General features: G+C 36.7%; 1 protein-coding gene across 1 annotated transcript in view; it reads right to left on the bottom strand.

Annotated features, from left to right (window-relative positions):
* Positions 1-253: 253 nt before the first annotated feature.
* The window catches only part of LOC101423452 (hyaluronidase PH-20-like), a 46,906-nt gene continuing 32,132 nt past the window's right edge, over positions 254-15,027 (bottom strand). Inside the window, exons 2-4 of the mRNA XM_023584583.2 lie at positions 7,838-8,963; positions 7,308-7,397; positions 254-1,000 (exon numbers count right to left, since the gene is read on the bottom strand). Of these exons, the coding sequence (XP_023440351.2) occupies positions 254-1,000; positions 7,308-7,397; positions 7,838-8,794 (1,794 nt within the window). The 5' untranslated portion in view covers positions 8,795-8,963. The remainder of the gene's footprint in view (positions 1,001-7,307; positions 7,398-7,837; positions 8,964-15,027) is intronic.

The following is a 15,027-nucleotide window of genomic DNA, read 5'->3' as shown; positions in this document are numbered from 1 at the left end:
TGCTGTAGGGCCATGGCAATTAGAAAATACAAAATTGGGTATCATCTTAGAGAATAAATTCTATGCTATATTAATAACCAACATTTTATGTTGAATTTATCAAGGAAAATGTGGCAATAATGGATTTAGTGGTAACACTGCCCTGATGATGATTATTAAAATTAAAGATACAATCCAAAATTGTTTGTTTACCAGTCAATAGTTCCAAGTTCAAATAGATCATGAGAAAATGATCATTGCTAAAAAAGAAAGATCAAAATACTATCTTGACCATGGATTTTGATTCACATTTCAAATATAAAACTTCAAGTCCGTAGGCATTATTACTTGACTGAAAACTTAAGTGATTTAATATAAAAAAATTAAAAGATATGAAAACAAAGTACGGAGGTAGGAAATTTAATAAGAACTGAACCTGTACTTGAATGATATAAATCATGAATGTGTTTTTCCAGTTAGCATTCTGAAAGCCCTCTTGGGCCTTGCTAGAAATGTCATTAGCTTTACAAGTGTCTTCCAGAAAGTCACTGAAATTTGCTCGTACTATACATGGAGGCTTTGTAGCTGGTCTAGTGGTAAATGAGCCATTGCAGGAAGGGCGACGAGGTTTCCCATGAATACGGGCAGTTCTTGAGAGCACAGAGGTGTCTATACAAACACCTTCAGCAACACACACACTAATAGCATTGATGTTTTTTATATCGTCTCTCTTCCTATAACTGGTGCCAGTATAACAGTTGCAATAAAATTTTTCAGAAAATTCCTGCAGGTCTTGAAGTGTGGGTTTCCCCTGTACCTTGTACTTTCCATCGTTCCCTAATTGAATATCAAAGTTTTTTGGGTTCAGGTGAAGATAGTCACTTGAATTCCAGTTTTTTCTTACACATATTCCTTGTTCCTGGCAAAGTGCTTGGCTACACATTTTGGCTGCTAAAGTGGTGTTGATTAAGTAAGGATTCAGGACAGTCTTCATGTAATTGTTTAGGTTCAAGCAAGTTTGCTATGAAAGGATAAGAAATCATAAGGTCAGAACACCAAGAGACAAGTTAGTTGATATGTAAATTAATTCACTGCAATAAGCAATTTGTTTATGGAAAAATGAAAAAATAACAAAAAAAGATGCAATGAGGTAGAAAATAACCTTATCATTTTTACCTTAACAAGCAAGATTACTCCAATTGTGGATTTTTCTTCCTTTCTTTTTATTTTTAAACATTTCTAAAAATAAGCTTAGATGTCATTTCACCAGATTCATCCACTAGGTGAAGCTTGACATTCTGTAGCCTTGGTCATCCTCAATAGTTTATAAACTAATCAAGGAAGGCAGAATGATAGAGCAGTTAGAGCACTAACTCTGCCCTGATTGGATTCCCAGCTCCATCGATTATTAGCTGTGTGAGCTTTGGAATCTCTCAAATTTACTAAGTATTAATTTCCAATCTTGGTGTCCCCGGGCAAATTAATTAACCTGAATATGCTTCGGCATCATCACTCATAATGTAAGAATAAATATAACACTTACCTTTAGGGTGTTGTGAAGATGAAAAGATATACTGTATATTAAAGTGCTTACCACAGAGCTTAGCATATCATGAGTTAGCCCTCAATAAATTATAAACAAATGTAATAACTATCACATTCAGCAGACAAGTTTAAACAGTTTGGAAAGAGTGTCTTTAAATTGCTTGCTCAAAACAACCAAACATGTTCATCTAAGAATGCTTTATATTAAATGTTATGTATAGTTCTAGATATGGGTGAATTATGACAGCTGTTTAACAAATACACGGCAGAGTATGAGATATGAGTAAATGAAAAGATTCATTGTGAGATTAGTACATTCTAAAACTTGCACACTGGCTCTTTCACTTGGATGATAGTTGTTCTTTTCATGATCAACAGTTTTATTGGGTGAGCTGGCTGTGCTAGTCCTTCAGCAGAACAAAGGAAGTAATGGTGGTAGGTCAGCAGGCAAAAGTTAAGGAATCCTGGCATCTCACACTGGAACCTATTTGTGGCATATGAGGCAGAACAACAGCCTCACAAAATATCCATGCTCTAATCCCACAGAATCTGTGAATATGTTACCTTATAAGACAAGAGGGACTTTACAGATGTGATTCAGGGTATAGACCTTGAAATGAGTGATTATCTTCGTTATCGGGGTGAGCCCCATCTAATCACATTTGTCCTTAAAAGCAGAGACTTTCCCAGATGGGTTAGAAAGATGAGATAAAAGAAGGAGAGATTCAAACCATGAGAAAGACACAATCCACCATTTCTGGCTTTGGAGTTAGAGGAAGGTGGCCACAAGCTAAGGAATGCTAGCAGCATAAAGAAGTTAGAAATGGCCTTCCACTGACAGCCAGCACCTAAAAACAGATCTCAGTGTTATAACCACAAGGAAATGAATAATGCCAAAGACCCAAATGAGCAAGGAAATAAATCCTTCCCTGAAAAGTAACACAATCCTACACTTTTTATTTAACCCAGTGAAACTTAATCAGACTCTTACTTACAGAAATGTAAGTTAATTGTATTGTTTAAGGTGTGGTAATTTTTATGACAGCAATGGAAAACCAACTCACCATCCCCTTTCTTAACTCTCCAATGACTACATGATGTTTAGAATAGAATTCAGCTTCTTTGACATATACACAGCCTGACATGGCAGAACTCTTCCTTTCTCTTGCACAACCCTCACTCACCATACCTCAGATGCATTGGGTAGTATTATAACCATGGCAGGTTTCATTTCAAGCTTTCAGGACTTCTGTCTCTACTATTCCCCCTGTTCAGAATGCTTTTTCCTTTGATTTTTAGTATGTTTTGGCTCTATCTTCTCAAGCTGGTCTCAGCTTTAAATAGACAATACCCTTCTCAGACATCTTTCCTGTCCACTGTCAAATCTTTCTGTTTTAACTCACTACCTAGCACTTATTACAACAAGCAATTCTCTCAACTGTGTACTGCTACTATTACTCCTATTTGAATATAAACTCCGTAAGTTAATGGACATTGTCAACATCTCCAACACTATCCCCACTGCCAAAGATACATGAGAAATTTATACCAAGAGTTTAGATGACATTACAATTGCCTCTTCAAATGTTAAGAGGATATGATTAGGCAAAATGGGAAGTACAGAGCTTAGAAAGGTTTGACAATCATTAACCTATATAAAGTGTATTCTGTGGAAATATCTAACAACTAGCACACCAAAAAATAAAGCTTGGTTCACAATATTTCCTGTGATCTACTGTGTAAATACCACTGGCCAATTCAAGCTACAAATCTGACGTCACTGAAGGCAGAATTGGGAAAAAAATTGTGCCAAAATTATGGTACTATAGTGTGGAGTAGCACATTATTACACATTATTTTTGCTGTATGGGTACAAGTGATGTAAATAACATCAAAAGTATGGATAATAGTAAAATGGAAAATAATAAGTGACACTTTTTGAGTATTTAACTTTGTTTTAAATATAATTTAATTTTTAGCTTTTAATAATTTAATTTTTATTGATGATCTTTTTTAACAATTAGTTCTAAAAATTTCCAAAAATTTAACAATCATGTCTTGCTGCTAGGACCAGTAGGAGTTGCCCCCAACACATTACTGGATCAAATGGAATGGAATAGAATGAAATGGTTTGCGTGCATTTGAAAACAATTGCTTGAAGTCAATCCCAGAAACTGCAAGTAAATCTGCACTCACTAAGTTTTTCAAGATGTCAATGAATCAGAGGAAACATGACAAATATTTCATGATCCAACTGATTACAAATGAAATAGAAAAAAGGGGAACTAATGATAGCTCAACGTGATCATAAACTGAAAAACATAGCATAAATATATAGAAAGAAGTCCCACATGGGACAATTCTAAGGCAAAAGTTGGAGAAGAACTGACATGGTGTGAATGATACTAAAGATGAGCTGGGAAACATGGTAGAAAAATGTGAATCTAATATTAAAGTCCCATTAAAAAACAAGCATGGTGCTACAATGGTACATCTTCCTGGAATTCATAAATAATTCCAAAAATAGATATTGGATTGTGTTTGTAAATTGATCTATTCCTCTGGATATATTAGATTGCATTGGATTCAGAGGTTACACTCTTATATGACTAAATTATGATTAAGGCTTTGATTGGGCCACATGAGTAGGACATTGAGCCCCTGGCTCCCTTCTGGAGGGAGGGGTACTTACAGAGAAAACAACATAGCAGAGGAGACAGTTGTGGAGTTTTAATGCTGGCACCCTGGGAGGTAAATACACAGAGAAGCAGATACATAAGGTAAGAGAGAAGGTTCCATTAGACACAGCAGAGGCCCCTAGAAGAGAGATGAGCCATTCACCTAAAAGTTTACAGTTGGCCTTATAGAAAGAAAAGAGTAGTTGAGCCCAGAGATAAATGAGCCCTGGGAGAGAGACAAGACTTATGCAGGCCTACTAGCTGGTATTGGAAGAAGCTGGGACCACAGAGCCTTAAGACGAAAAGGAAGGCTCAACCCTAGCAGACACTGGCAGCTATCTTGCTCCAACACATGACAACAGACTTTGGTAAGGGAGATTACTTATGCTTTATGGCCTAGTAACTGTAAGCTTCTGCCACAAATAAATACCCTTTATAAAAGCCAACAGATTTCTGGCATTTTGCATCAGCACCCCCTTGGCTAACTCACACACTTCCTATTCACTTGGAAAAGCCTCATTCATTCCACAGTGGAGAGAGTGAATTTCTAACTTAAAAAAAAAAAAAAATTCATACAGAGCATTTATAAATGGTACCTCATGGCATTAATAGGGCCTTTGATATTGGAATTCATGGCTTTGGGAAAACAAGTTAGGAAAAGTAGGAGTATACTTGGGAGGATTATACTTTTTAAATAACAATTTTATGACATATGAAAGATTTTCCCAAGGTATATACACTTTTCTTAGTAACTGGATTTTCTGTTATTTCTTTTCATTGGTGATCAAACTGTATACAACAGAATTACACCAAATAGATGGGTAGGACTCAATTTACTTTGAAAGAATTTCATGAAACTGATTGCTGTTAAATATTTTAAATGAAGTAAGAGTATAGCTACTCTTACCTGAAGGACTAGAGATGAATATGATCGTTTGCAAGATTTCTTCTGGTCTTTGAATATAAAGTGTATTCTCCATAGGTCTGTGGTTAGCTGTGAAATCCACTAGATAGTCTCCATGGCTCATGAGTCACTAGGATTTCCACAACAATCACAGAAGGAAAAGTTCACTCTAGTTGAGCAGTTTTCATGTAACAGCTTTACTCTTGCACTGAGACAAGAGGATTTTAAGAAGTGGTAGAAGAGTTCTGATATGAAGAATTAAACAGATGCAAGTAAAGGATTTTAGAAAAGGTGTAGGTCATAATGACTACATGTCTTTTGAGCTAAAGAAATGCATTAGGGATAATAAATACAATTCAAACTACACAGACAATTTTTCTTCAGAAAAAGAGCTTTGGTTAACATTTTACTTGAAGGAGATACTACTAAAAATAAACTGAAAAAAGGTTTCATTTTCCCTGCCCCTAAGGAGGCTTTGGATAATTCCATGTGTATTTAGTAATATTTTCAAAACTGTGTTCCTGATTGCCCCTTTTCCTCTCTCTCCACCAAAGGGCTCCTTCTAAAGTCTTTCCCAACTCAGTGGCTACATATTGGGAGCCAAAAGCTTTGGCGTCATCTTTACCACTTCTATTCCACTCTACACCCAATCCTTCTACCTCTAATATAGGGCTAAATTCATAATTCATAACTCATTTAAGTAATAGCCAGCACCACCATCGATAACCCCATGGTCCACACTATCACCAATAGCCTCTTCTTCCTTCTCTCACTCCTGTCCTCTTAAAATCTAATCTCAACTCAATTACATGATTCTTCTACCATGTTAATTAGAAACTGTCATTCTCTGCTCACAACCCTGTGATGGCTTCCCATCTAAAGTTATTTCCATTATTGCCTATGAAACCCTACAGCTGACTCCCTGCCAGCTCACAGACCACAAGTATCACCACTCTCTCCCTTGCTCACTGCATCTCAGTCACATTTAATCTTCCCATTCTTTCTTGAAAATATCAAGCACATCCAGCCGAAGGACATTGCATTTACTGTCCCCAGGTATCCAAAAAACTTGTTCAAATAGAATTTTTTCAAAGACACCATCTATGACTACCCCATCTAAAATAGTGACACTCCATCCCTCTCCATCCTTCCTACATGGCTTCATTGCTTTTCACTGCAATTATCATTACCTAACATATTATGTCTATATAATTTATATATCTACTCTTACAGCCAGTGTTCAAAAAATCAGGCATCAGCAAACTTTTTCCTATAAATGGCCAGACAGTAAATACTCTAGGCTTTGTGGACCACACAATCTCTTGTATAACTCCCTAACTTTACCTTTGAAGTGCAACAGCCTCTATAGACACATGCCTAGATGTATAAGCATGACTATGTTCCAATCAACCTTTCTATTATCATTAATTACTTTTTAATACTGTAGTCTTGGTACTTGAATTATATCAGTAATAAAACAGGGCAAGATCCCTAGCCTCCTGTAGCAGGGAGAGACAGTGCACATCACATGATGAGTGGTGGTTAAGTACTATAATGAAAGTAAAAGTTCAACAGGACAGAGAAGGAGGTGCTATAGAGATGAGTTGCAATTTTAAATAGGGTGCTCAGAGTACGCCTCCTTGAAATGTCTTTGCATCTGCATCAGCCAAGCACATACCTGGGCGAGAACAAGTGTGCTAGGTAGAGAGATTCTTAGCTCATGAGCACAGGCAGTAGGACTACTGAAGCTTATGAGTTTAGTTTACTGATCCATGCAAAAAAACAACACTTAAATAATGAAATGAATGCATAAATGGAATAAGTGTTCAATAAGCAATAATTGAATGAATGAAAGAATGAATGAAAGCACCTTGACTAGTTGGAGCTCTTTTTATAAGAAACATAGTATGATTTAGCAGAAAAAATACCTAACATAATGTCCAAAGATTGAGATTGTAGTCTTATTTTGCTACTTACTAGTCACACGACTTTGAAAATTCCAATTAATCCCACTGAATTTATTTCCTTTCTGAAAAACAGGTGTAGTATTTTTTCCCTTATAACATGACCACATAAATGCAAGATAATTCACCAAGTATAATTAAGCTCCTACTACTGCATGTTAAGCACGACACTTATTTTCTTATTCAAAACATCAAAAATATAAATGTGTTCATCCCTTTTCTATGAATTCCACTTACCTTAGTTTGGGTTAAATTGAGACTTCCCCACACTATAGTTCCAGAGGCACCCAGCGCAACTGTTTCACCAAATGTACTCACAAGGTCTTCCTGGCAAGTGCGAGAGAGTTAGCAGGTAGGAATAAATGAAAGGATTAGTCATTGGACAGTAGCACCAAAACTAAGCCTGCTGACCTAGTAATTATTTAAACATTCCCCACTATTTAATTCTTTTACTCTGTTACTGCCACTAACTGCTACTAACAAATATTTCTTTTGACAAGAGAACAGGCCACAGGGGAGAAACCTGAATTAATACGTCTATGATACTTAATAGTATCTAATTCCTTGGGTGCTAGGATTTTGTGTGATTACATTAAAAAATAGGAAACATTCATATTTTCCCCACAGATAAAGATGTAGAGCTGTGTGTATGTACCTTTCTGAGTGATATTAAAAGCTAAATTGTATTCACTTCAAAATGGTGTTAAATTCCACAAAACACCATTTGTGGACACGATTTCATAAAGCTCATTCACTGATTTACTTACCAGAGTAAGGTATGTGGAAGAAATATCAGTAAGCACTGGGCGGGTATATACAAAAACCGGAAGTGCACTTGAAGCTTTAGTTGCTTGAGCAATCCGGATGGCTTCCTGAACGCGATTACGGGCAAAGACAACAGCGTGTGGAGTAGAAGTTAGGTGACGATTCAAATAAATGGACGGGTAAAGGGCAGTGCTTTCCTTCCACAACCAATCAAGCTCATCGTTTCGTTTCTTTTCTATATCAAAGCAAATTCCAGTGTATCCGGGTTTATTATAATTATGATTGTAACAGTCAGGAAAAAGGTAATAACCCCATAAGTAATTTGGCCGAAGTGACCTTCCTAATTTTATAGTGTTTTTCATGTACAGCTTTCCTGCAGCTTCAAATTGCTCTTTGGCTAACTTGGTGAGCTCGGTGAGATCAAGTTGTGGATTTTGTTTCCGAACCAAATCAATGGACATATTCTTGTAAATATCTTTGGGCTTCCAGTTCCTTGCCCAGGTAGGCCTCCAGTTTTCCCAGTCAATGACAGCCAAGCCCACATGACTGTTGGGCACAGCCTGGGCAATGTCAGTCGAAGCTTTGTGCAAATGTTCTTTCATATCTCCCGCCTGGGGGATTCCTCCATGCTCAATTGCGCCTGTCACTTCATTTATATGAGGATAGTTGCCAAGTCTATCAGCATAAAACAAGGCAATATCATGCCTTTTGGCCTCTCTTCGAGGACTTCCTACTAAAGTGAAAAGGCTCAGGTCTATTGGCACTTGAAACCTTACATCACAGAGTTCAGTAGGGGCATTCCAGGCCAAGAGGAAAGGAACATTTGGAACAAGAGGAGGTGTTGTGAAATTCACAGCCAGGCAGCACGGAATCAGAAGGAAAGTAAACACTGCTTGAGATGCTCCATTGAAACCAAGGAAGCTCCCAAAGAAGATGTGCTTGAACCTTTGCACTCTCATTGCTAAGGATATCACTTCTCTCTACCTATACACTATCGTTTACCCAATGTTTGGTACTAGATAGCACGGAAAAAAGGTAGTGGAATGCAGCTACTTTGATGGGTAGAGAGTTACAATGATTATGTCACATTCAAATATTCTTGCTTCTTGTTTCAGGAAAGTTTTGCGACTGAAAAAAAAAAGAAATATAGAGTATATTGTTTGTTATGCTTTATTTCTATATCAGAGATTGTATGTTTTAACAAATTCTCAACTTTAAGTTCAGTTTTGGAAAGTAGAGAACATATCCCAGCATTTGAATCAATAAAATTATTCCTCTTTACATATGATACAAATTCTTTTTATAGCTAGCATTTTTCTTGTCTTCCAAATAATTGGTATGCCTGTATAGAGGTGAATGCAGCTATTTTTCTTATTGCCTTCTTAGGTGTGCAGAATATTGCACCAAACAGTAACTTAGGAAAAGCCTGTTGGATGAAAAGAAAGTCTATCCTCTCATTCTTGTTTGTTGCTTCTTGAAAGAACACTTCATTGTGGTCTACCAAATATTGGAAACAACCTCTCAGAATTGTAAAATCTCATCTTTTTTTTTGAAAAGGGCAGATAAGTAAAGTAGCAAAACTCATTCCTGCCAGAGGTAATAAGCTAAAAGTTTGCTTAAAACTATTGTATCAGTCAAAATATCCTTTGAAACATTGTTCCATGAAATCATATTCCAATGTACTCTCATGTTAAGACAGTTATGGAGACTTACTATTTCAGATCTTCCTCTGAAAGGATTGATTCTGATCTGGCTTAATAATAAAAGCAATAACAAATTTTGGCCTTTTCATAGTCTTTGAGACATGAAATTTTGTTATTCTTCTGAATATCACAATGTGAAGGGTTACAACACGTTTTGGGTACATTAAAACAGCCTGAATCTAGGACAAGGAATTAAACTGTATATCATTTAGCATTTGGTATTGACAAAACTTACCTTTAAAAAAAGTATTTAAATGTTGCATCATTCTAGGAAGAAATTAGAACCTTTCTCTTTCATTAGATTAGTAGTACACTGCTATGTGAAGGTATAATGAGAAATGTGCCATTGCTCCCAGGAACATGTTTCCTTACCTTGGGAAAATTTCCATTCATTTTCACCCCTGACAAAGAAGCGACCCTAAAGAGAACTCCATATTCAGAATAAAACAAAATCCTAAGAACCATTTAACTCTCATATTTTTTAAGACAATGAATTTCTCCCTAGTATTAAGAAAATGTAAAGTAGCTAAAGATGTTTATTGTTTAATCTTTATGAACTTCTTTACACAGGACCTAGTAAATCTTGGCCTAAAATAATATTAAGAGGAAAGAAAAACTCATTCATTTCATGGTAGTCTCACAAACCACCAACACTAATGTCTGAATGCCAGGAAGTGGGAGAAGTACATGGAATGGAGAAAGTATCAAGTTTCCTTATATCTCAGGGAAAGGATTGGCTTAAACTTTTGAAATAATTAAACATTCAAATCTCATTTCCAGTCATTTTACATAAAAAAAACATGGGGCAGAATGTGCCTATTAAGAAGATCTTTACTTAGAAATCTTCAGTAAAGAATGGACACCTTTGTCCCTGATAATTTTGAACTTAAATTCAGAAAGTTTAGAAGTGATAAAGTCATTGGTCATTTTACCAGTGGTAAAAGAAAAGATGGCGATTTCTAAATTCTCATTCTCTAACCTCAAACCAGCCCAGGGCTGTCAATTAAGCATCCCTGGTCATAGAGTGTTTTGTTGAGATAGTGATGCAATCAGATTTTTTTAAAGAAAAATCACTGTAACCACTCTAAAGTAGATGCAGTTAGAGTGGAAGAAGATTAGAGGTAATGTAAATAAATAGGAGAGTGGTGGACTATTTAGAGTGACAAAGATAGAAGAAGAAGGGGATGACTGTCATTGATAATAAAAGGAATTTGGTGGGGGTAAAAAATGGGTAGAAGAGTCCTTAATTTCTGGTTTCAATGGCTAGATGGAACCAGATGGAGTAAAAAAATAACCAGTCCCTCAAGCTTTCCTAATATCCATAAATATCTCATCTAAAAAATATTTAAAACCACCATAAGCTTTTGTAATGATGTTGATAGAAGATAATAGAAGTGAAATTTCTTAGCAAAAAAGAAAATACGCCATATTTCTGAAATAATTATTAAAAGCTCTCTTTAAGATGTTATGTCTGGCCCTGCCCTGATCAAGATAGCAGAATGAGAGGCTTCAGGACTCCAACCCTCCACAGAAGCTTTGAACAACCAGCAAGAACCATCAGATACACCTTTACAGAAGTTCTAGAAAATAGTTAAATATTTGCCATATCAAGCGCTGAATCAAGAAAAAGTCAACCTAAAAGTAGTAGTATCTCATGGAACCCTGGATGACCCCTCTTTTATCCCCGCAGTGGCCCTGGGTGCAGCCACACCATGCTGCTTCTGCAGGTTCCAGGTCCCAGTTCCAAAGAGAGCAGAGTAACCCTCATACACATAAGGGAGCACATTTGTGTGGTCCAATCAGTCTTTTGGCAGCCTGAGAAATTGAACAAGGAAACTTTGCTGTCCCAGAGCTTGCCCTACAAGTAGAAGCTGTGGGAGAGCAGCCAAATAAGTCAGGGTTAACTGGCACAAGGGATTGCTAGCTACAAGACAAAAAGTGCAGTGCCTGAGACCTTGAGGAAACCATTTCCCCTGGGAAAGAGAGAACATTCATATCCTTGTAATGGGGGGATTCTTAGGGTCATATGTACATGCCCAAAATAAGACATATGCATAGAAAAGACTGGGAGGACCCTATGCTTTGGCCTTGAGCTATTTTCTAAACTCATTGGCCAATCTACAAAGAGTGGGAAAGGTGTTTTCCTTTTTTCCTTTTTTTTCTTTTTTTATTTGTTAGCTCTTGGCAATCAAGGACAGCTCTGTCATAACACTTGCTGGATATAAGCTTAAGGAACAAACACTTCAAAGTCTTCATTTAAGTAATATTAAACATTAAAATATCTTAATGCCCAGGTTTCAACAAAAGATTGCAGTAATATAAACTGTGCATGAATTTAAAATTATCTAGTTCTGTATCCAAGTGTGCCTAGTTTCTCGAAAGTCAATTAAGTAATATAGACCCTATAGGCTTTAAATATTCAGAAATGATGTAGAGAAAATGTGTATTAAAAGCTACATCCAGATGGAATGTGGGTGATGTTAATTCAAGCTTACCTGGAATGTGGAGTATATGCTAATTCAAAACCTATCTGGTACTCAAACAAACACTTAAAACTCTAAGAAACTAAGAAAGAAAAGTCCTTTTTTCATAAAAGCACCATTTGACTCCCTGCTCCTACATCCTCTGTTTAAAGGGTCCCAGAAATCCTACTCAGGGCTCAGCTTTGTGGATAGGAGTCCCTGGACCTAGCCAGTCATAATAAAATTTCCCTTCTCAAGAATACTCCTGAGTCCTGCCTTCAATATGTGATCATTGAATTTCTCTGCTTCTACAACATTTCCAGGGGCTCATCTGGGATTGAAACAAAGCCCAGATGGCAGTATTTCACTGGCTTTTTCAGACACCTCTGAGGAAACCAGGAGGACCAGGTGAACCCCTGACCTGGGTGCCACTGGACCCCTTTTAGTCCAGAAAGAAGTTGTGGGTTCTGTTGGAGCCCTCCTGGGGGGGGGGGGGGCGGGGGGGACAGGGGGAGCGACACACCAAAGGGTCTAAAAGGAAATCCTGAGGATGAAAAAATAAAAAACTCTGCATGCCAGACAGGTAAGACCCCTGGGGGCAATGTGTAAGAAAAGCCTAAATGTAAACATTAGAAAGGAGGCCTGATCTGATCCCAAAGAGGACTCTAGTACTCCTAAAAGTTCAGGAGGAGGAAGCCATCTTCTCCAGGTCTGGAAAAAAAGAAAAAAAAAAGTCTGATGTTTGGTTTTAGCTAACTGTGGATTGACACCTGGTTTTGCCTCCACTAAGATAGTGAAGGTTTGGTTACAGTGGAAGAGGCATTGATGGGTTTAAGTCCTGCACACTACTTCACTAAAAAAAAAAAAAAAAAGGCCTGCTACCTCTTGTGCCTTTATTTTGGCTGTGCTCTCTCTCTTTCTCTTTCCACTGCCACAGGAAATGAAGCATCAGTATCCCAGTGCTTTCCACTGGGATGCAGCCTGGAAAAAAAAAAAAAAACAATGATCTGGATTTGGAAGATCTTGGTTACAGAAAAATGGATTTGTTTTTGTAATGAAGCTTGGTCTGAAAATGAGTTGAGCAGAGGAAAGATTTGGCCAGAAATAGGTCTTTGTTTTGGTGCTGGATTGCAAATGAGCTTGTTTTGTAAATAGCAAGGGTAAGCAAAAAGTCCTGTTAGAAGTTCCCCCTCACTAAGATTGCAATAGTTAACAAACTGTAGCTCAAAAATGGTCATACTGGAGAAATGGAAATTATGACCCAAATTGATGGGCTTTGTTTCTGTCTGTGTGCCATGGCTCTTTACTGTTTGCCAGTTTATCTGATGCCGTGTATGTTTCCATGCCTCCAGATGGTGTTATTGAATTGTCTGAAATGGTGAACTTTGCTTAAGCTGGAACTCTGGAACACCAGGTCAGTCAACTAAAAGGGTGTCTCTTCATTTTTTCTAGAGTGATAAGCATGGCTCCTGGCATGCCAGCGGGAAGTCTCGTCTCAGGAATTGGGAAGTTCTGCCTGCTGCTGCCACATAGCCACTGAGCAGCCTCTGTGTGAAACCCTGAAATCCAGTTAAACCAGTCTAAAAAGAAAAAAGAAAAAAAAAAAAAAAGTGGGCACAAATAGATCTCCATGGCTCCTTAAAACAAAATGAGGAAATAAACCTCAAACTTCTCAGTTTAAACTCAGTTGTGCCTATTCAAGGTGTGAATAGTGATCAAAATATTTTTTAAAAGAACCTTGTGTGCCATCAAGTAAGGTCAAAGAATTCCTAGAAATGCTAAATATGTATAATCCTTCTGTTTTAATCTGTGCATAACCTTGTGTTCAACTTTGAAATCTGTATTTAACTTTGTCAGTTTGCTTGTGCCTAGGAAATCAGATTTGGCATTCATCTGTTACAAGATGGATAATGGTGAAAGGTAACCTAAAAGTAAATCTTTAAATGTCAATACTGTCTTGCTAGTGGATTTAATACATAACTAATGAGTGAAATTTATTTAATTGCTGGAAAGGCAGAAGAACTGCACAGAGTTGTTACTAATAAAATTGTTTTAAATGCTTAGTTAATAAATAAAGGTGCCCAAATTGATTTTAAGTAAAAACTTTCTAGAAACTAAGAGTTGAAATCATTGTATAAGTACCTTTATATATAAAACAGAAAAAAAAAAATTAATAACTGAAATTATTAGAGCGGAGTAGATGTAGCCTAGATGTCAGCAATTGTAATGGTAATCTTAAAACTATTTACCTTTGTTTATGCTACTTCAAGTGTATATAGTGCTTCCTATAGTAATGGTAATTATAACTTAAACTTACCTTTAATTATGGTTATTTTATGACTAACTTCACCTACCCCTAGACTTCAACTATTCTGATGGTAATTATAAACTGAGTTTGACTTTGCTTGTGGTTATTGCAAGTCCGGGCCTACTCCTTGCCTCTGCTTATGGTTCTAAAGCAGAGAGAAAATGTGTCATAGCATTGGAAACATTTTGATTATAAGCCATTAATTAAGAAAGCCACAAAGAGGGGAAACCATGAACCCCTAATCTGGAGGGAAATCTTTCAAGTGTTGTTTTACAGTTAAACTTGTTTTGTGAAAAAAAGTTTTACATAACTAAGTTGTATTTCTGTGTCAAAGTATTCATGTCTGCCAAATTGCTCAGAGTATATTTTCATATATTAGGATAATAATATCAAATTAACAAATAATTCTTAAACTCTATTCAAATTGTTAAAAATTAAATATGCAGTTATATATGTAATCAATATTCCTAAAACCCAAATTAGGTTAAGCAGTATGCAAAGGTCATGTAGAAATCTCAATACAAAAACTATTGGGAAAGGAAAAATAATTTTTTTTTTTCCTGAACTCTTTGACCTGCCCAGTCCCCAGGGCCTTCTCTTTGCAAGAACTCTGAGAGAGGGGTCAGGTTTGGCAGATTAAAACTCTCTCTTCTAGGTTGGGAAATAAAGTCAGATTTTCCTATCATTCCCCATTTTAAACCTTTTAACAGCCTTAAATA

The sequence above is a fragment of the Dasypus novemcinctus genome, chromosome 5 (genome assembly GCF_030445035.2).
Source record: "Dasypus novemcinctus isolate mDasNov1 chromosome 5, mDasNov1.1.hap2, whole genome shotgun sequence".
Lineage (NCBI taxonomy): Eukaryota > Metazoa > Chordata > Mammalia > Cingulata > Dasypodidae > Dasypus > Dasypus novemcinctus.
Note: the sequence above shows the minus strand (reverse complement) of the source record. Positions and strands in the feature narration are given on the sequence as shown.